The sequence below is a fragment of the Galeopterus variegatus genome, unplaced genomic scaffold (assembly GCF_000696425.1).
Source record: "Galeopterus variegatus unplaced genomic scaffold, G_variegatus-3.0.2 Scaffold5101, whole genome shotgun sequence".
Lineage (NCBI taxonomy): Eukaryota > Metazoa > Chordata > Mammalia > Dermoptera > Cynocephalidae > Galeopterus > Galeopterus variegatus.
In genome coordinates, this window is record NW_007731212.1 from 34,591 (window position 1) to 56,746 (window position 22,156).

Here is a 22,156-nt window from a genome sequence, read left to right on the forward strand (position 1 = left end):
TGGGAGCCGAACCCTCGGTGGGAGCGCCGCCGCGCTCCCAAGCGGCGCACTGTAGCAGTGCGCCACCGGGCCGGCCCTAACTAATTACAATTTTAAAATAGTGCTTTAAGGGTATAGTGAAAGAAATACTTAATATGCCTAATAGGAATGTAAATTATTTCTGAGACTAAGCCTAGTAACTTTTTTTTTTTAACAGCTTTATAGGTATAATTCACATACTATACAATTCACCTATTTGAAGCGTGCAATTCACTAGTTTTTAGCATATTCATAGGTATGTACAATCATCAACACAGTTTTAGAACATTTTCATCACCTCAAAAAGAAACCCCATACCTATTAGCCATCATCCCCATGTCCGCACCCTTTCTCTCTGCCCCCCTAACTCCCAACCACTAATTTAGGTTAGGTTGGTTGGATTTTGTGTGTCCTAGATTTCTCTATTCCGGATTCTTAAAAAAATTATGATTGACACATAATAATTGTATGTATCTATGGGGTACAACATGGTATTTAGATACATGTGTACATTGTGTAATGATCAAATTAAGGTAATTAGCATATCTATCATCTTAAACATTTATACTTTGTGATGAAAGCATTCAAAAACCTCCTCACTATTTTGAAATATACAATACAATGTTGTTGACTCTAGTCATCCTACTCTGAAATAGAACATCTTCCTATCTAACTGGCTTTATACCGTATTCTGGGTTTTCATATGAATGGAATTATTTGATATGTGGTCTATTGTGACTGACTTCTTTCACTTTAGCAAAATGTTTTCAGGGTTCATCTGTGTTGTAGAATGTATTAGTACTTGATTCATTTTTATGCCCCAGTAATATTCCATTATATGGCTATGCCCCATTTTGTTTATCCATTTATTAGCTGAAGGACATTTAGGTTATTTCAAACTTTTGGCTTTTGTAAATAATGCTTTAATGTACATTTGTGTCCATGTTTATGTGTGCACATAGTTTCATTTCTCTTAGGTATGTAGCTAAGAGTGGAATTTTGGGGTCATATAATAACTCTATGTTTAATTGTTTGAGGAACTAACTGCCTGACTGTTTCCAAAAGTGGCTGTACCATTTTACATTCCCAGCAGCAGTGTATGAGGATTCCAATTTCTCCACACTTTTGCCAACATTTCTTGTCTGACTTTTTGATTCTAGCCATCCTAGTGGATGTGAAGTGATATTTCATTATTGTTTTGATTTGTATTTCCCTGATGGTTCATGATGTTGAACATCTTTTCATGTACTTATTGGCCATTTTTGTATTGTCTTTTGAGAAATGTTTACTCAGATCCTTTGCCCATTTTTCAAATGGGCGTGCTCTCTTTGTTATCAAATTGTTACTTTATTACTGCATACAAGTCCCTTATCAGATGTATAGATTTGCAAATATTTTCTCTTATTTCGTGGGTTGTCTTTTTATTATATTTATGTATGTTCTTTTAATCACAAAAGTTTTTAATTTTTAGTAAGTTCAATTTGCCTGTTTTTTATTTTGTTGTTGGTACTTTTGGTATATCTATGAATCCTTTGTCCAATTCAAGATCATAAAGATTTGCTCACATGTTTTCTTCTAAGCATGTTATAGTTCTAGCCCTTTAAAGGTCCATCTTCATTGTTCTGCCTTTTGCCACCCAGTTGACCTGGCACCTTTTGCTGAAAAGATTGTTCTTTCCATCATTGAATGGTATTGGAGCATTTGTCAATAATCTCTGGACTCAGTAATTTTCCATTGCTCTGTCCTTATGCCAGTACTGTACTGTCTTGATTATTGCTTTGTAATAAGTCATTCTTAAAGACAGAGAGTGTAAGCCCTCTTACTTTGTTCTTTTTCAGTATTGTTTTGCCTATTCTGATCCCTTGCAGTTCCATATGAATTTTAGAATTAGCTTGTCAATTTTTACAAAGAAGTTAGCTGTGATTCTGGAATTCCATTGAATCTGTAGATCAGTTAGAGGAGTATTGCCAACCAAGAATCCTATATTGTTAAGCAATGTTAAGTCTCTGATCCATGAACATAGGATGTTTTCATTTATTTAGATTTTTTATTTCTTTCAAACTTTTTTTTTTTTTCCTTTTTTCGTGTCTGGCAACGGATCGCAACCCTCAGTGTCGTGCCCGTACCAGACCGGGACCGGCAATGGGATCGCAACCCTCGGTGTTGCGCCTGCACCTCGCTCAGCCAGTGAGCGGGAACCGGTCTGTATGTGGGATCCGAACCCTCGGCAGGAGCACCGCTGCGCTCCCAAGCGGCGCACTGTAGCAGTGCGCCACCGGGCCGGCCCCAAACTTTTTTTCCTTGTAGTTTCCAGAGTGTTTTGCACTTCTTTTGTTAAATTTATTTCTAAATATTTTATTCTTTTTGATGCTAATATGTATGGAATTGTTTTCTTAATTTCATTCTTGTATTGTTTATTGCAAGTATATAGAAATAAAATTGATTTTTATATATTGATCTTGTATCCTGCAACTTTGCTGAACTTAGTTGTAACAATAATTATTTTATTATTATTATTAACAAATTTTATTTATTATTATTAACAATTATTAAATATTGTTAGAATATTCTAACATTATTTAGTGGATCCTTTGTGAGTTTTTCTATAAGCAAGATCATGTCATCTGTGAATTGGGATAGTTTTACATCTTCCTTTCTAATCTGGATACCTTTTATTGCCTAACTACCCTGGCTAGATCTTTCAGGACAATGTCGAGTAGAAGTAGTAAGAGTGGCCATCCTTGTCTTGTTCCTCATCCCAGGGGAAATGCATTCAGTCTTTCTCCATTAGTATCGTTGTTGTGGGTTTTTCATAGATGCCATTTATCAGGTTGAGAAAATTTCTCTCTCTCTTTTTTAACCTGAGGAAATCTTTATTTTTCCTTCAGTTTTGGAAGAGTGCTTCGCTCAATATAAGATTCTTGGTTGACATTTTTTTCTTTGAGCACTTTCAGTGTTATCCAACTGCCTTCTCACCTACATTGTTTTTGCTGAGAAGTCAGCTGTTAATCTTACCTGAGTTTCTTTGTAAGTGATGGGTTGTTTTTCTCTTGCTGCTTTCAAAGTTTACTCCTTGTCTCTGCCTTTGAGCATTTTTTCCTTTGCTGCATCCATTTGTGGGTCTCTTTGTGTTTATCCTATTTGGTGTTCATTGAGCTTCCTGGATGTATATGTTGTTTTTCAATAAATTTGAGACGTTTTCAGCCATTATTTCTTCAGATATTTTCTTTGTTCCTTTCTCACTCTCTTCTTGTGCCGCAATTATTTCTCTGAGGCTCAGTTCATTTTTCTTCATTCTATTTTCTCTCTGTTAATCCGTTTACTTAGTCTGTCATTCTTTCTTCAAGTTTGCTAATTATTTACTTCTGCCAGTTCTACTCTATTATTCTGTTCTCCACCCACTGAGGTGTTTCTGTTGTCCTTGTCTCACTTATTGTACTTTTCAACTCTGAAATTTCCATTTGGTTCTTTTTTTTTTTTTTTTAATTTCTGTGTCTCTATTGATATAGTCTGTACTTGATATACAGCATTGTTATCCATACCTTTCCTTATTTCTTTAAGCTTGGTTTCCTTTGGCTCTGTAGACATATTCATAATGGCTGTTTTGAAATATTTTTCTGTTAAATCCAACATCTGGTCACTCTCATAGGCAGTTTAGTTTCTGTTGCCTGATTTTTTTTTTTTTTTTTTTTGGTGTATGGATCATACTTTTCTATTTTTTTCATGTTTTGTGATTTTTTTTTATTCGAAACTGGATATTTTAGATGATATATTGTAGCAGTTCTGGGTACTGACTTCTCCTACCTTCTGGGGCTTGTTATTGTTATTTGCTCTTTTGTTGTTGTTTAGTGACTAGCTGGATTATTTTTGTAAAGTCTATTCTACCCTGCCTCCCCATCCTCACCACTAGCCTTAAGCCTCTGATGTTGTTCCTCAGGGATGACTGTAGTGCTGGTAGGGCTTTCTTCCTCTCTTTCCCTGACCATACCCACCTGTTAAACTTTGCTGTTGCTCCACTGTTTTCAACAATGCTCCTAGCTGTAAATTCCTCTATAAACTAATCCAATCAAATTGTGGCTCCTGTGAAGGAAGAATTTCTGAGGTCTTTGTTAGCTATTTGTTCTGACCCTAGGAGGGCTCCTCCCAACTGTCTTATGCCCCAGTTCTTTCCTGCAAACTAGCCAGCCTGCAGTCTAGGCTGTACCTTCATTACATCCACAAATTTCCTTCCAGTTCCTTTTACCACAACCTCCACTGTTCCTGAGAACACCCTCTCACACTCTATTGCAAATGAGTCCTTTGGGATACTGTGTGTTCCTGCTTTTTCTCTTGGACAAAATATCTGAGCCAGGGTTCTGGAGGGAGGGGTGAGGACAATGGCAAACTTTTCTGAGTGATACCCCAGCTCTGGGAGCTGAGTGCTGGGAGGGGAGGGGGGTCAGCAGCCTGAAGTACTCTTGGCTTGTCTCTCCTGTCGCGGAGCCCCATCTCATGAGCCGGGCAAAAGGGCCATTAGGTCCCTGGTATTCTCAGTGTGCTGTGCCTACAGTAGAGCCTCTGGTCCACAAGTAGGGGTTGGACAGAAGAAGGGAGCCCCTGCCTTTGATAGTGCTTGCCTGGAACTTAGTCTCAACATCAGGGGACTTGGGGGCAGGATGAGAAGTGCTGCGTTATGCTCCTCCTAGGAAGAAAGTACTTAGGCTTGGATCTTGGGAAAGAGGGAGTCCTGTGTACCCTAGCTGCAGCATGTAGAGCCTAGCTGAGATGGGGGGTTGGGGGGGAGTGGTCTTGGGTCAAACACCACAGACTTTCACCTTTCTGACTGCATTTTTATAGATTTTATTGAATAGATGTTTCTTCATTTGCTGTTTGCCCTTAGGACCATTTCCAGAGGCTTTGAATGCTTATCTTTTTGTAATTTTCACCCTTTTTCTAAGGATCAGACTAGTGGAACTTCTCATGCTGTTATACCAAAAGGCGATCTCTTAGAACTTTTTAAAGCTAGCATTCATGCCTCTATAAAGCATGACTCAGAAAAGCATTTCCTTCATTATGTTCCCTGAGCACCCTTCAAAGGAACCCTTAACATACTCAACTTTCAGATATTGGTTTTATGATACAAGAGGCCAGGAGAATTGATTTCCCATGCTTATTTTCCTTAAAGAATGAATTCTGTACGTGTGGAAGTATTGTAGAAGGGAAAATCTGCATGAGTACAGAGTTTATAAAGGAAATAAAAATAATAGTAGCTAGAGAATTTTAACATGGAGGGTGCAGTACTGTAGTTGAGGTCTTTTCAAATTGGGTTGGAGGTGTTGCGGTTAACACTTGGCTTCTCTGACCTGACTTAGAAATCAAAATTAGCAGGCTTCTTCCTCAGTTTTGCAGTCATCTGAAATTAAAATTTCTTTTGATTCATGTCTTTTCAAATTGGGTTGGAGGTGTTGCGGTTAACACTTGGCTTCTCTGACCTGACTTAGACATCAAAATTAGCAGGCTTCTTCCTCAGTTTTGCAGTCATCTGAAATTAAAATTTCTTTTGATTCATTTTTTTTTCTTTCTAGGGGCCACTCAATAGTGAATCTTCCAACCAGAGCTTGTGCAGCGTGGGGTCCTTGAGTGATAAAGAAGTAGAGGTAAGAAGCTACATCTGTTGCAGGACTTTCCATATTCCCACACTCTCAGTCTGGGTTAAAAGATGTAGCATTGCATAACTCCAGGGACACTGCTGTAGTCTGTGGACTGGCTCCCCTTTGAGTTGTGTGCGGTTTGCATCTGTACAGCTATGAGGTAGCCCTAATGAGTTTTATTATTATAATCATGCATGGGTCTTCTCTTTTTTCTCTCTCTCTCTCTTTTAAATTTTTGTGTAGTCGCCATCAGTAAAGGGCAGAAATTTGCGGTTTTAGCTGAATTAGTTTAGTGCTCTTGAAGTTTAACACTTGTCTGTACTTCAACAGAGTGCGACACTGGCTGACTTTAGTAACAGAATTTGAAGGTTTATTTTTTCTTTTTTTCCTCCTGCTTGAATGGAAGATTTTTTTCATTAGGCAAATAACCTAGCTGCAAAGATGTGGGTCTAAGTCTGCAACCACCTACTTTGCACTTAGATAAAATATTCAGTAAATTAGATTATGCAGACCTTACCTTTTCGGAAAAAAGGGATTGGTTTTAAAATCTTTTAAAGTAGAAATATTGTAACAGCAGTTGTCTCAGAGCCTACTCTATGGTAGACATCTGTACTACATCTGTGCTTTACAAAATATCTTATTTAATCTTTGTAGCAACTCTGATTTACAGATGAATAAATCGAAGCTCTGATATTTTAAGCAGTCTGCCAAAAATTGTGTAGATGGTTTAGTTCTAGACCCTGTACTCTCGTACTCTGTTCTAAGATTAGGACAGTGATTCAGGATTTGTATGTGTCAGATACATCTCTTTATATATTTGATATTTTATACATACTCTCTATTTTTTCTAACATGAAAAATTTACCAGAATGTTAATTGTGACATATGTGGTATTTAACAGACTCCTGAGAAAAAGCAGAATGACCAGCGAAATCGGAAAAGAAAAGCTGAACCATATGAAACTAGCCAAGGTTTTTTGCATTATTCCTATTTTTTAAAAATCTATAGATTATTTTTTTCTTTTTGAGGAAAATGCTTTCAAAATGACAAGTTCATTTAAAGTTTTGTATGAAAAGAAATCATCGCTAGTTCTGATTAGTTTTTTTAAATTCTCTGTTCTCTTATATTGGGGTGTGGATTATAGATTAGTTTTATTTTGATTCACAATTATGCCATACATTTTCTTAGCATATTTATCAAAGGAAGAAAATTTTTCTTTATTAAATTTTAAAGGCAAACAAGCTATGAAAAATTCTTTTCACTGCTTGGACAGTCTTATATGGAGGAAACAATCTGTTTAGGGTATAATTTGTTAAAAATAAAGCTGACACTTGAGTTTATAGCAATGTATGCAGTTATTGAATACACAGTATGTTTTAGTGAATGATAGTTTACATGTGTATTGGAAAAACTGTACTTACTTTGATTTCATTTTCAGGGAAAGGCACTCCTAGGGGACATAAAATTAGTGATTACTTTGAGGTAAGTTAAATTTGGGGGGGGAAAATCTATAGTAATTTTTTTTTAAACCTAAATGCTTATGTTCATTTAAGGCTTTAGAATGCAAGATTTTGCCTTTACTGTGCTCTTCTCTCCTTCTTCACTGTCTTCATCAATCTAATGCTGCCTCATCTTTCAATAAAAGAAAATTGCTGCTGACTTCCTAAATTTAAATTGTCTATTATGTGTCTTGTCTGTGATGATATAAGAATTCACAAATGAGGTGATTTTTCTCTTGGCTAGACCAGGTTTCGTGTTTTACAAGGATTGAGGTGGAATGACTGGGACTCTTCATTTGTCCTCTTCCCTTTAGTCCAGTGGAACATGTAGTGAGCTCAGTGACCCATCGTTAGTGGTTGCTAAAGAAGGCACTAACATCTCCTGCACCACTGTATTTCTGCTTTGTGTATTTTGAGACAAGAAGGGAAAACATTCTTCTCTCATGTTTTTTGAGAACCATGTGTACCTTCTGCTTTCTAGCCATGTTTTCTTTATATCTTGATACATTTCCGCTGGAGCTCCTTCTTTAAAATCTTTTTGAAAAGAGCAAAATTTCACTTATGTGGCATTTTCTCTCCAGAATAAAATGTATTGAGTTAAAGGGGCCAAATATAATTAAGACCTGTTTGTGTATTATATCTTTTACTCTCCTGATATGAATCATAGTACTGTTTTGAATTATTCGTATCCATTTTTCCCTGTTGGCCAGTTTGCTGGGGGAAGCGGGCCAGGAACCAGCCCTGGCAGAAGTGTTCCACCAGTTGCACGATCCTCACCGCAACATTCCTTATCCAATCCCTTACCGGTAAGCATTCACCTGAAGAAATTTGACACCTGTTGTAGGAGACAAGAGCCCAGGAACACTCAAGCAAAGTTTCTCTTCCATTAATTTCTCATGGGAAATGAGGCCTTAGGGAGAAATGTTTATAGTTTTACCTATGAATCACTTATTTAGATTCAAATCTCTAACAGTAAATTAACTTTTTACAAGAGCTGATCCCTATTTTTTTAGTATAATAAAATACCTTTAAGCCAGCAGCTTAGTGGTCTGTCAAGGAAATGATTCCAGTCCTGAAATTTGATTTTTATCTTTGCCAAACTTATGTGTTTCTATAACTAAAATTTTTATTTTTCTCCTTTTAAAATTTGATCAGTTTGTGGTATTTGAGTTATCCCAGGGCTTATTCAGTAAAATAGTAGAAAAGCTAATGCTATATAGATTTTAGATAGGTTTGTTTCCAGCCTATAAATGAGATCTGAAGATCTTAAAAATATTATACCCAAGTTAGGTGGTTCTCAACCAGGGGCAGTTTTGCCCCTTGGAGGACATTTGTTAATATCTAGAGTCATTTTGGGTTGTCACGACTAGGGGTCAGGGGATGGTGCCATAAGCTTCTGTTGTGAAGAGGCCAGGGATGCTGGTAAACATCCTACAATCTTAGGACAGCCCCCCACAACAAAGAATTTTCTGGTCTAAAATGTCAGTAGTGCCGAGGTTGAGATCCTGAGCTAGCCAATATAGGATTTTGTGTTAATCTTCTCCAGTTCCTTTGGGTAATTTGTTGATACCATACAAGACCTCTGTACTTAAGTATACTCTGTCCATTAATGACTTAGGTATTGCCTTAAGTGGGATCTTGGGAGATGGGGTCTGTGAGACTAGGAGTTTTCATCCTAGATCTCTGTTTAGGAAAGTTGTTTTTCTTTGCTTCGGTAGAGTTGGATAATACTCCTTTTTTCCTAAGTGATTTAGGCTTCTGTATTGTTAACATGTTTTAAAATGCATTTTCTCCCCCTCTACTATCTCATAAAAACATGCATTCATTAGGATGATCGTAATTACTAAAGCACTTATGAAAACAGCTCAAAAATTTTGATATTAATACGTCTTCTTAGCCATATTTTAAAATGTTAGAAATGTTTGATGTACAGATCTGCTTGGGTAGATTGAGGTTTGTTAGGTAACTGTTGTCTCTATTTTTCTCAATTTTGAACCAAAGTTTAAAAAATATTAAATGAGATCACAGATTATCTATTGGGGCATATGTGTTTTATAGAATTTGTTAATGTTGTCTATCACTCTTTTCTGCCTGAAATCCCTTTTTCTTTTGGTTTTTAATAGTGCGGCTACCTATCTATCATGTGTCAGTTTAGGTTGAATCTTACCTGAAGACAAGAGATGTACTCAATGATCTGTAGACATTTCTGCCAGCTGTATGATTGTGACTGGGCCTCATAATCATGCAAATCAAAGTATATGTTAGGTATTGAAATAGAAACCAAACCTTAACTTCCCTTTTCTGTTGCAGTGAAAAGTTCCTTATCCTTCCTACTTGGATTCTGTGCTTCATAATCACTGATTTGTGTATACTCCTCAATTCCCTTTCCCTACTCTCTCCATCATATTTGCCTGAAAAACTCTCAGCCCTGGTTAAATCTAATTCTCCACCTTTCCCTTGCCTCTAAGAAGCTCAGTGTGGTTGGAAGAAAACACATGTGCAAACTGATTGGTCTCACTTTACGTTCATGACCACTAACCTCATGTGAACCTATAGCTGCCTGCCAGTCCTATTATATTTCTAGTTAGTTCGCTTTCCTCAATGAATATTTCATATTTTTGTCATCTGCAAACCTCCAGCAACACTTCTATTAATTCAAATGATGGCCTTGCTTTTTTTTATTTTACTGAGAGAATAAAAACAATCAGAACAGAACTTATACATGCTCCTACACCAGATTTGCCAAAATGCATGCATCAGTACCCATATCTGCCTTTTGGGATGAATGAACTTGTCAGACCTTCACTTGGGTTCTAGTCTCCCTGATCATTATATGTTCAACTCTTTACTTGACATTTCCTCTTATATATCTAATGCACAGCTTGAACTTTAACATGTCCAAAAAAGAACTCTTGCTCCTCTTTCACTACCAAAACAACCACAACAAACTGCTCTTCCTGTAGTCTGCCTTGTCTTGATAAGTTACATTTTAGCCCATCCAGTTTTTTAGGTCATAACCTCCTACCCCAAATCAAATCCCTCAGATTTTCCCATTTTTCCTTTAAAATATATTAAAATCTGACCACTTTTCTGTTCTTATGGCTCCCTGCATTAGCCTCTAAAGTAGTGTCTCTGTTTTTGTCTACGTGATCTGTGCTTCCCTCATCCGCCTGACACTGACATCTGCAACTGTTCTTTTCCCTTGTGACGCTGCAGCCATGCTGGCTTATCTGAAGTTCCTTGAACACCCGTGAAGCAGTCTTTTGCTTCTGGGCCTTTGTACTTGCTATTCCCTCTTCCAGAAACATTCTTTTCTCAGATATCAGCAACCTCTTCATCAGGTTGTTGCTCAAAATGACATTAGCAGAGCAGTCTTCCCTCGCTAACTTCTCTAAAATAGCAGTCCCTCACACCTTGTCACTCACCCTAATCCTGCTTTAATTCTTAGTTATTATCACCTGGCATATATAAGTTTTGATACATACTTAAAATTTTATTTGATTCATATTAATACATATGGAAGAGTACATGTGTCTACAGTTTAATGAATTTTCACAGACTGTACCAGCACAAGAAACAAAAGTATTACCAGCCCCACAGAAGTCCCCCTTGTGCTCCCTTCCAGTTATTAGCCACCTCCCTGCCACCAGTAATAGCCAGTATCCTGACTTTTAACAGCATAGATTAGTTTTTTCTGTTTTTGCTTTGTGTAAAAGGAATCATAAAGTATGTACTCTTGTGTCTAGCTCCTTTTGTTCAACATTACTTTGGTGAAATTTGTCCATATTGTTGTGTTTGTTGTAAATTACTCATTGTCATTGGTATGTGGTATATAGTTTTAATACTTTTTCATTTAGTAATGCATATATTTTATTTTATTTTATTTATTTATCTTTTTGTCCTTTTTGAGACCGGCCGCACTGCGCTCAGCCAGTGAGCGCTGTGAGCGCACCGGTCATCCCTATATAGGATCTGAACCCGTGGTGGGAGCGCTGCTGTGCTCCCAGCGCCGCACTCTCCCGAGTGCACCACGGGCTCAGCCCTTAATTTTTAACTATGTAATTAATTCATTGTTCTTCTCTCACTAAAATGTTAATCCCATGAGAGCAGGGACTTTGTTTACTGCTGTCTCCCTCTCTCACAGTACTTATTACAAAAAGGTATAATTATTATTGGGTTTTTGTGTGTGTGTTTGTGTGGCTGGCTGTTACAGGGATCTGAACTGTTGACCTTGGCTATACTCTAATCAACTGAGCCAACTGGCCAGTGCAAAGATGTAATTATTTTAACTGATTTCCCCCGCTTGACACAGAAGAGATAATATCTTGTTCAGTTTTCAGTCTCTAGCACAACAATGAGTGCTCAAAACTATTTGTTGGAGGAATAGATGGATAAAGAATTATTTTTGCCCTTTTACATGTAAGTGATTCTTTTGTATTTTTTGTTAAAGTACATAAAACATGAACATTTTCATGCAGGAGTGCAAACTACAGCCCATAGCTGGCAAGCTAAGAATGATTTCCCCATGACCTTAGGGTTATAAGGCTGCGCTCTAACGTAGCCAACTGGCTAGCCCTGGAATGATTTTTTTTCTTTTTTTTTGTCTTTTTGTCTTTTTTTTTTTTCGTGACCGGCAACGGATCGCAACCCTCAGGCGCCCGTACCGGACCGGGACCGGCTACGGGATCGCAACCCTCAGTGTTGCCCCCGCTCCTCGCTCAGCCAGTGAGCGGCCGGTCTGTATGTGGGATCCGAACCCTCGGCGGGAGCGCCGCGGCGCACTGCAGCAGTGCGCCACCGGGCCGGCCCGCCCTGGAATGATTTTTAAAGAGTTGTAGAAATAAGAATGTATGACAAAGACAGATGGGACCTGAAAAGCCTAAAATATTTCTATCTGGCCCTTTACAAAAAAGTTTCCAGAAAATCATTGTAAAGTTAACTTCATTTAATCATTACATACAAGAAGCAAACTATTTCTAGCACCCTGGACACTTGTGTACTCTTCCCTGATCACAACCCTCTCATTATCTTAGAGGTAATCACTCTTCTAGTTTTTGTGGTAATCATGTGCTTTTCTTTTTGTTTTTTGGGGTTTTTTTTGGTCAGTTGGCTGGTGCAGGGATCCGAACCCTTGACCCTCTAACACTGCACTCTAGCCAACTGAGCTAATTGGCCAGCCCTCCATTTGCTTTTCCTCATAGTTTAACCATCTGTGTTTGCATCCCTGAATAAAATAGTTTAGTTTTGCCATTAAGTCAATTTTTTTAATCACAATGTTTAAATCTTCTATATTTTGATTTTTGGCTGTTTGTTTTATAAGTTACTAAGAAAGGTATATTTATGTCTCTCACTATGATTATGGGAATTGTCTGTTTTTCATATATTTGTATTAAGTTTTGCTTTATGTATTAAGTGACCCCCTTCATCTATTTAAAGCTCTTTGCTTTAAATGTAGCTTATTTGATATTTAATATATTCAAACCATTGTGTAGTATAAATATTTTCATTCCTTAGACTGTCGACTTTTCATTCTTGTGTATCATTTCCTGTGTATCCCTGGCAAATAGTTGGATTTTTTTCTTTACTATATCTAAAATCTTTCTTTTAATTTCACACTTAACCTGTTTACATTGAATGTAATTATCATTATATTAGGTTTAGATATATCATCTTTTTTTTTTGTTTTTGGTGGCTGGCCAGTACGGGGATCTGAATCCATGACCTTGGAGTTAGGAGGCTATGCAAGATACATCATCTTTTAATGTGTTTTCTGTCTATCCTGCCTGTTTTATGTTCCTTTTTCTTTCATTTCTTGCTTTCGTTCAGATTGATTTTTTTGTTTGTTTGTTTAATCATTTCATATTTTCCACCTCTACTACTCAGTAGGCCCCCTTTGGTTTTTCTCTTAAAAATTGTCATGTGCATTGTTAATATGCCAAAGTTTGATGTCAATAGTATCTTTACCCTTCTTCCAAATGAAATGATGATCTCAGAACACTATTTACCCTGCTGTTGACTTGGTGGTGGTGGCATATGTTTTAATTTTGCCCCCCCCCCCTTTTAAGTCTCATAAAACTTTATTTTATGCTGTCAGTGTTCATTTAGATTTATCTATGTATGTACCTCTTTCTTTTTGCATCTTACATATCTGGGGTCACTTTTCTTCTGCCTGAATTATTCCTTTAGTATTCTTTTAATATATATCTGCTGGGGGTTAACTCTCTAGGTTTTTGTTCACTGAAACAACTTTATTTTATCTTTTTTCTGTAAACGTATTTTTGCTATGTATAGTTCTAGATTTTTTTTTTTCCTCAACACAACTGAGTAGTATATCATTACCATCTTCTGGCTCCCATTGTTACTATTAAGAAATCATTTACTTGTTGTTTCTATCTACTCTTTTTCCCTGGCTGCTTTAAAAATCTTTATCTGTGGTGTTCCCAAAGTTTCACTATGATGCATCTTTTTATTTCTCTTACTTGTTATTCATTGGGCTTCTGGAATCTGTGGGTTGGTGTCTTTTACCAATTCTGGATAATGATTAGCCATTGTCTCTTCAGATATTATCTGTGCCATGCTCTTCTTTTCCTCCTCTTATGAAATTCTAATTAACCATATGTTAGACCATCTCAATTTATCACCACGCTTCTTGGCTTCTTTTTCGTATATTCTTTTTGTCTTTATTGTAGATAATTTCTTCTTGTCTTTCAGTTCCCAGTTTCTCTGTTTTATTGTCTCTAATTTGCTGTTAACTCCATTGAATTCTTAATTTTCGTTACTGCTTTTAAAGAAAATTCTGTGTTTCCTGTAGATATTTTCACACCTGTCTATTTTGTTAAATCTAGTAGACATGGTTGTTTTATCTTTGATAATTCTGATATCTGAGATTTTTGTGAACCTGTTTCTGTCTCTTGTTTTTCTAAGTTGTTGTTCATGGTTTTGTTTCTTTTATGCTTCATTTTTTAACTACTTGCTTCTCATTGTTCTTGAAAAATTATTTGTGAGGTTTCTTTGAGAGCTAGGATGAAGATGTGTTTTTCCAGGGACAATTTTTATTCACTTCTTCCACGTACCTAGACATTTTTACCTCTCTGATACTACTATAAACTGCTAAATTTATGGTTTGTGTTTTGTATGTTTGGTTTGTTTATTTTGTTTGTTTGTTTCAGTCACCAGGAAATATTAATTTGGACTGTGTTAACATTTCACAGGGAACCCCAACCCCTGCACTGCCAAGGCAACTTCTTTGCAGCCCCCCCAGGGTAGGGGAAATTTTCTTCTGGTTTACCCTTTCCCTGAGAGTGTAGCCCTTTGGAGGCCCAGCTTGAAGTGGGAAGGCTTTTGTATTGAACCTTCTGCCCTGGGTGGGTTTGGGTTGTGACTATCTGCTTGACACAATCATGCCCTGGAAGTGGAAATTCAAGGTCTGTAGGTGCCCTTAGGCCATATGTGACTTTGGTGCCTCTTTTGCCTGTCTTATGGTCTTAATTTCCCTTAGATTTTTGCCCTGGCAGATCATTAATATTTTATCAAATTTTCAGTGCTTTTAATGTCTTTTTTCATATTTCATCCTGCTTTTATAGTGGTTTTCCAAGGGAAGGTTGTTTCAAACATCCTAGCCTGCTGTATTTCCAGAAATGTTTTTAAATCTTTCAGCCCTTGGCAGATATTTATTGAATATATGGCAGACTGATTAGTTTTAGTATTGCAGCTTCAGAGATACATTCTCCTATGTAGTGAGAATATATTGTGATGAATGACTATCAAAAGTGTTCTAGAGCCTGAATTTAAACTGTTACATTTGGTGGGGTAGGAGGACTCATAGATTCAAAAACTAAATTCCTTTGTCAGGATCATTTTGGTTAGTTTATTTTACTTTTATTTTCTGAAATGAAAATGTTAGATAGTTTTTCCTACTGAAGGGGTACATGCTGATTATGAAAGTTTGAGAATTCAGAAGTGGTAAAATAGAGTTTCCTCCAAAAGAACTGTTATTAAACAGTGCAGTAGGAAAGTATTTCTAGGCCTTTTTTGGATTTATACAAGAATATTTATATAATAGATTTCCTTATTTCATTTGTATTAATTTATTTAACCAATATCCTATAAACATTTGTAATCTATAAATAGTGCTGTAATAAATGTCCTTGTACATATTTCTGTACTTATGCATCTTTTCTTTAGATAAATAGCCAAACTGTAATTCCCAAGTCAAAGAGTATGTTCATTTAGAAATGTTATCACATAAATTGCTAGAATTATTAGCATCTTGAGTGCCAATTTCTGCACATCCTAATATTGAAATTTTTTTATCATTTATTGTTATTTGGACAACATATATATGTATGTACAAAATACTGTCAGAATCCTTTTATAATTTCATTTGATTTATAAAAACGGAACAGCAAAATAACTTAGGTCACTGATCTACAAAAATAAAACTGATTAAATGGTTGTAAAGATCAGTATCTTACACTATTACAAATCATTACATTAATCATTGTAATAATCTGTGCTGGTAAGAAAAATACCTTGTTTTAACTTGCATTTCTTCACTAATGATATTAAACATTTTTGTTTAATGACCTTTTGGATTTCTCTTTTAATCCTTGTTTAGGTCTTTTGCTTATTTCTCTATTAGAATATTTGTTTTTTCTGACTGATGGGTAGGAACACATTATTTATGAAGATTGTTACTCATTGTCATTGATATTGTAAATATTTTTGCCTGTTTGTATTCTTGTCTTTTAACTTTATGGTGACTTTTATCACTCAGATGTAAAAAAATATTTGAAATCGTGAAATTTATCAGTGTTACTCCTTTATGACTTATGGGTTTTGTGTTATTCTTAGATGTTTCTGTATGGTTTATATTTTTAATGTCATGTTTAAAAAGTCTTTTGCCAGTAGAAAGTTCTAAAAGCATTTGTTTATGTTTTCTTCTTATAGTTTTTATATATAAGGTAGGAATCTACTTTCCCCCTTTTTTCTAATACTTACATGAATATCCTACTATCTTTTAAATAAGTTCCCATTAATTTGAAATATGCTTTTTTTTTTTTTTTTTGTCTTTTGTCTTTTTCCGTGTCCGGCAACGGATCGCAACCCTCAGTGTTGCCCCCGTACCGGACTGGGGACCGGCAACGGGATCGCAACCCTCAGCGCTGCTCCCGCGCCTCGCTCAGCCAGTGACCGGGAACCGGTCTGTATGTGGGATCCGAACCCTCGGGTGGGAGCGCCGCCGCGCTTCCCAAGCGGCGCTGGGGACCGGCAACGGGATCGCAACCCTCAGCGCTGCTCCCGCGCCTCGCTCAGCCAGTGACCGGGAACCGGTCTGTATGTGGGATCCGAACCCTCGGGTGGGAGCGCCGCCGCGCTTCCCAAGCGGCGCTCTACCCAGTGCGCCACCGGGCCGGCCCTGAAATATGCTTTAATCACAAATTATGTATCCATATTACGTATCCGTTATATATGGGTCTATTTCTGAATTCTCTATTCTGTGCCACTGGTCAATCTGTCTGCTCCTGTACCTGTATTATATTGTTTTAGTTAATATAGTTTTGTAATATGTTTTGATATCTAGTCAGGTTTCCCTGATATTCTTTATCAAAAATTATGTGGCTAATTTTTATTATCTTCCCTAGTAAACCTAAGAATTAATTTGTGAGATTTCAGAGAAACAACTCCCCAGAAAAGAGTGAGAGAGAACCTAGATGACCATCTTACCACCACACCACTCCCTACTGGGGGTAGGAAGGCCAAAAACAAAATTTAAAAAAACACTATCAGAAATTTGATATCTGCACAATTTGAATCCAAGAGCATGGTATCGCCATTTAATTTAGGCCATCTTTTATATTTGTCCATGAAGCTGTATAGTTTTTCTGCACATGTATCCTGCATATTTCTTAAGTTGTCTTCCAAGTATTTTATACATTTTGTTGTTATTTTGAATCTGCTTTTTCTCCCATTACTTGCTCTATTATAATCAATTGTTGTTGGTATATGGGGAAGCTATTAATTTTTGTGTATTTGTTTTGTATTTGGCCATCTCACTGAACTCTCTTATGTGTTATAGTAGTTTTCAGTTGATTTTCTGAGTTTCCTTTGTGAATAGTTATATCATCCAAAAATGACACTTTTTAATCTTTAATCTTTTCTCATGTTTATACCTCATATTTTTTTTCCTTATTACATTGGCTAAAACTTTTACAGTAATATTAAATGTATTAATGTGTTACCCATGATTATGATAGTTTATGTTGATTTTTTTTTTTTTAATTCTTTATTGTGTTAAAGATGGATACTTCCAGTTTTTTAAGAGTTGTTCAAGGGCCGGCCCGTGGCTCACTTGGGAGAGTGTGGTGTTGATAACACCAAGGCCACAGATTCGGATCCCTATATAGGGATGGCCGGTTGGCTCACTTTGGAGAGTGTGGTGCTGACAACACCAAGTCAAGGGTTAAGATCCCCTTACTGCTCATCTTTTAAAAAAAAAAAAATGAGTTGCTCAACAATGCACAAATCCTTTTTGGCATCCAAAGGTAATAATCATAACTTTTTCCCCCGAATATTAATGTAATGAGTTACATTATTAGATTTGCTGATGTTGAACCATTCTTACGTTTCTGGAATAAACCATACATAATTATGGTACATTATTCTTTTAGTATACTGTGGAACTTGTTTTGCTTGCATATATTTTATATTTTTGCATCTAAGTATAGTATAGGGAAAATAGAATTGAGAGTGAAATAAGTTCTACTTATAAAGTTATGGCACAAATGTCTTAATTTTCATTTATCTATAGGATAAAAATAATGTTTCCTATGTGGGACTGAGAGTATTATAAAGTTGATTTGTTGAACTCTATAAATAATCTGTAAATTAGAACCATTAAAACATAATTTCAAGGAATTTGAGTAAGACCTTAACTCAGGTTTGTAGATAGGTTATAATCCAGTGATAATATTGTTATGTTCTCTGTAATTGTTTTCACAGAGGTTTTTTTTTTTAATCATTCATCTTATATTTGATAACTGTGTTTTAACCTGTTGCATGTTTTGGTGGTATCATTATCTTTCTCATGTAATTTGTATGTTTTCTTTAATGTTTTCCAGCGGCGAGTGGAGCAACCCCTTTATGGTTTAGATGGTAGCACTGCTAAGGAGGCATCAGAGGAGCAATCTGCTCTGCCAACCCTCATGTCAGTGATGCTAGCAAAACCTCGGCTTGACACGGAGCAGCTGGCACAAAGGGGAGCTGGTCTCTGCTTTACTTTTGTCTCAGTGAGTATGAAGGCTATATTTATTTGGTTAATTGTCATTGCCCTGAAACTCCTTGAAGAAGTTATATTATTTTGGTAGAGAGATGCTGTCATTTCAAATTCTATATCAGTTTTTTTTTTCCTTTTTTTTTGTCTTTTTTCGTGTCCGGCAATGGGATCGCAACCCTCGGTGTTGCGCCCGCACTTTTTTTCCTTTTTTTTGTCTTTTTTTGTGTCCGGCAATGGGATCGCAACCCTCGGTGTTGCGCCCGCACCTCGCTCAGCCAGTGAGCGGGAACCAGTCTGTAGGTGGGATCCGAACCCTCGGCGGGAGCGCCCCCATGCTCCCAAGCGGCGCACTGTAGCAGTGCGCCACCGGGCCGGCCCCCTATATCAGTTTTAAAGGTATTGTCCTTTTACTCAGTCCCCCTTGGTTCAAGCTCCTGAGAGAGAGTGTTTTGTCAAAGTCTGAGCTTTGAAAGTATAATCTTAGATTGATGAAGAGGTAAAGAAGATACAGATCAGATTCTGTTACAATCAAAATACTTGCTTAATGAAAAATAAAATCTCCAAACTCCAGCCTTCACTTAAGCAAATTAATATTCAAGTCAGTACAATTTTAGCACATAGGCAGGCATTCTACATCAAGCTTACTGGTCATTTCCCCCTGTGTGGTATTTGGACTACCTACATGCTCGCCTTTTCATTCCCTTGAAGTGCTGGTACAATTATTTTTTCCAGGAATATTTGGCTCCTTTCAGCTTGCTTCTTTCTCCTTCTTTGAAGAACAAGAGTTGGAGTATTCTGAAAATTTGACCCCATTTTAATTTGCCAAATTATAATGCAATTTGAATCAAAAGTTGTTATTCTTCTTGGTTTCTGTCCCTGTCAGGTACCTATTTGTTGCTAAGGATGTGGTATAAAGTAAGAGAAAGACCCATTTCCCTATTCTTGCATTGTTAGAATTAAAGCCATCACTGATCCAAATTTTTCCTTTCTTAGTGATTCATTTTTTCCAGTTATAATCTAAGTTACCTCTTCATTTGCTCTGTGTATTCTATGAGTCATTAACCAACGTGCAACTGTGCTCAAAACGGCAATGAAAATGGCGGGTATCTGAAGGAAATGAAATAAAAATAATAAAATTTAGCCAGTTAGGAAACCATTGTTGTATTATTTGGCATACTTTCCTATAGTTACTGTGGCTTTCCCTCAAGAATGAGATAATAAGACTTTTTAAAAATTTACAGAATTTTTTAATCATCAAAGGAATGGGGAAATTTCTTGTGTGAAGACAGTATATAGTTCTATCCCTGGGTGACAGAGAAAACATACATAATTTAAAAATGGGAGAATTGTCCAGTATAATAATGTGGTTAGTACGCAGTATGGAACAGTCTCTATGAGAATGCAGTAGTTCTTTGTAGTATGTGTGTCATTGTGTTTATTATTCACTGATTTTTGTTAAGTCTTCATCCTAGATATAACTTTCCCAGCCCAAATCTTGGATAATCAGGGCATTATTTGTACTTTTATAGCCATGAAAACTGCCTCTTTTTTACTCCAGTGGACTTCCCTTTGTTTATTCCACAAATACTTACTGAATGCCCACTATGTGATGGGTACATACGTAAATACACAGGATATTGATCAGTAAGAACTTGTTCCCCTAGTGTAAACCTTCCATGAAAGGTATGAGCATGCAGGCTTGGGATTGGTGCATGTGAAGGACCACTTACTCAGTTCTTTTAGCTAGTATGCGCAGGCTGTCAGGGGAATCTCAGATGCTGTAGCCAGATTGTTCTCACGTGGAGGAGAGGTGGCAGAGAGGAGTAACAAAATGATCATATCTGAAGAAAGAATGTAGAAACGGTATAAAAACCAAAGGCCTAAATGCTTTGGTCAGTTTTGTTTCTCTTTGCTTCTCAACGGCTCCATCAGGATATAAACTTAGTAATAAAAAGAAAGAAAAAAAGTCAAAGGGTTATCATTAATATGTAACAAATGTTATGAGTCAGTAGATAAAGACAAACAGTTTTCTAGAAAAATAGGCAAAGGTATAAGGGGAAAAAAAGACAAATGGCTAATAGCATGAAAAAATGCTTGACTTTTGTCATTAAGAAATGCAAAATAGGGCCGGCCCGTGGCTCACTTGGAAGAGTGCGGTGCTGATAACACCAAGGCCCCGGGTTCGGATCCCATATAGGGATGGCCGGTTCACTCACTGGCTGAGCGTGGTGCTGACAACACCAAGTCAAGGGTTAAGATCCCCTTACCGGTCATCTTTTAAAAAAAAAAAGAAAGAAAGAAAGAAATGCAAAATAAAACAAGATAACATTTTTGGCCTATCACACTGGCAAGGATTAATATGTTTGATAATTTTCAGTGTAGAAGACAGTTTAGAGACATGTAGTTTTATACTGTCTATAAATTGGTGCAGCCATGTGAAAAAGTTGGTAATGTATCTCAATGTTAAGTTTACTTATCCTCGGGTCCAGAAATTCTCTTCCTGTAAAACCACACAAAGATGTTTATTGAGGTATTATTTGTAATTGCAAAAATCTAGAAGCAGTTTCCTGCCATCAGTGTTCCAAAGGATATGACTTCTGCATTGCTAAATCCAGTGATCAGTTCTCAGAACTCATATCCAACATGATTCATTAGCCACAATTGATAATTCTCTTCTTCTCCCAGCATTTGCTCTTCACTTGAGCTCCATTCTTATGGTTTTTCCATACTTGCGCATCTCTAAACATTGGAGTGTCCTAGTGCTCAGTCTTCAGACTCCTTTATGTACTTTCATTTTCTACTTAATTAAAACCTATCACTCATAAGTAGAGGACTTCCAAATTTATATCTCTAGCCCAGAGCTCTGTCCTGAATTCAAGACTCATGTGGTCAGTTGCCTCCAGTCATCTCTGTATGTCTAACAAGCATATCAAATCTAACATGTCCACAGCTGAATTCTTTATTCAGTTTCCCCACCCAAAATCCATTTCTCATACAGCCTTCCACATCTCAATAATTGTCAACTCTCTCCTAATTGTTTCAGACTAAAAACTTTGGAGTCATTCTTGTCTCTTTTTGTATTATACCCTAAAGCCAAATCCATCAGTAAAAATCTTACTGATTTCACCTTCAAAATAGGTTCAGAATACTACTACTTCTAATTCTCTTCATTACTGCCACTATAGTCTAAACCCTTGTCTTCCACTGAGAGTATGGCCTCCTAACTAGACTCCTTGCTTCTACTTCCGTTTCCTTTTAGTCTGTTCTCAAAAAAACGGAGTGATTCTGTTGAAACATATATCCAGTCATGCCATTCCCTGTTCGAAAGTCCTTAAAATGGCCCTGCGTGGTTTGTTTACTCCCACTCTGACATCTCCTACTCTCTCCCTTCCTCACTAGGTTCCATCCATACTGGCTACCTTGTTTCCTCAACTACTACCAGTCATGCTGTCACCTCAGGGGCTTCGCACTTGCTGTTGCCTTTGTCTTAACGTTCTTCCCAAAGATAATGCATGACCTACTCCCTCAGTTCTCTCTGGTCTCTGCTTAAATTTACTGTGTTAGAGAGATCTACCCTGACCGCACTATATAAGATAGCAACTCCTCCCTGCCCCACCCCCCACCTGATATCTAGCTCTTATGCCTTGCTTTGTTTTTCTCCTTAGTTTTATCACCAGCTGAAGTGCTATAATGCAGTTCTTTGTCTGACTCCCCCCCCCCCCCCCCCCCCCCCC

The 22,156-nt window shown here is 37.0% G+C and overlaps 1 protein-coding gene across 3 annotated transcripts in view; it reads left to right on the top strand.

Moving 5' to 3' along the window:
* The window catches only part of TLK2 (tousled-like kinase 2), a 96,518-nt gene that overhangs the window by 10,109 nt on the left and 64,253 nt on the right, over positions 1–22,156 (top strand). Inside the window, exons 2-6 of one of the 3 annotated variants that reach the window (XM_008588912.1) lie at positions 5,583–5,654; positions 6,550–6,619; positions 7,087–7,130; positions 7,858–7,953; positions 18,268–18,435. In XM_008588912.1, coding sequence (XP_008587134.1) covers positions 18,352–18,435 — 84 coding nt within the window. In that variant the 5' untranslated portion in view covers positions 5,583–5,654; positions 6,550–6,619; positions 7,087–7,130; positions 7,858–7,953; positions 18,268–18,351. Of the gene's footprint in view, positions 1–5,582; positions 5,655–6,549; positions 6,620–7,086; positions 7,131–7,857; positions 7,954–18,267; positions 18,436–22,156 lie in introns of those variants that run through there. The other 2 variants (XM_008588911.1, XM_008588914.1) reach the window with 2 other exon arrangements.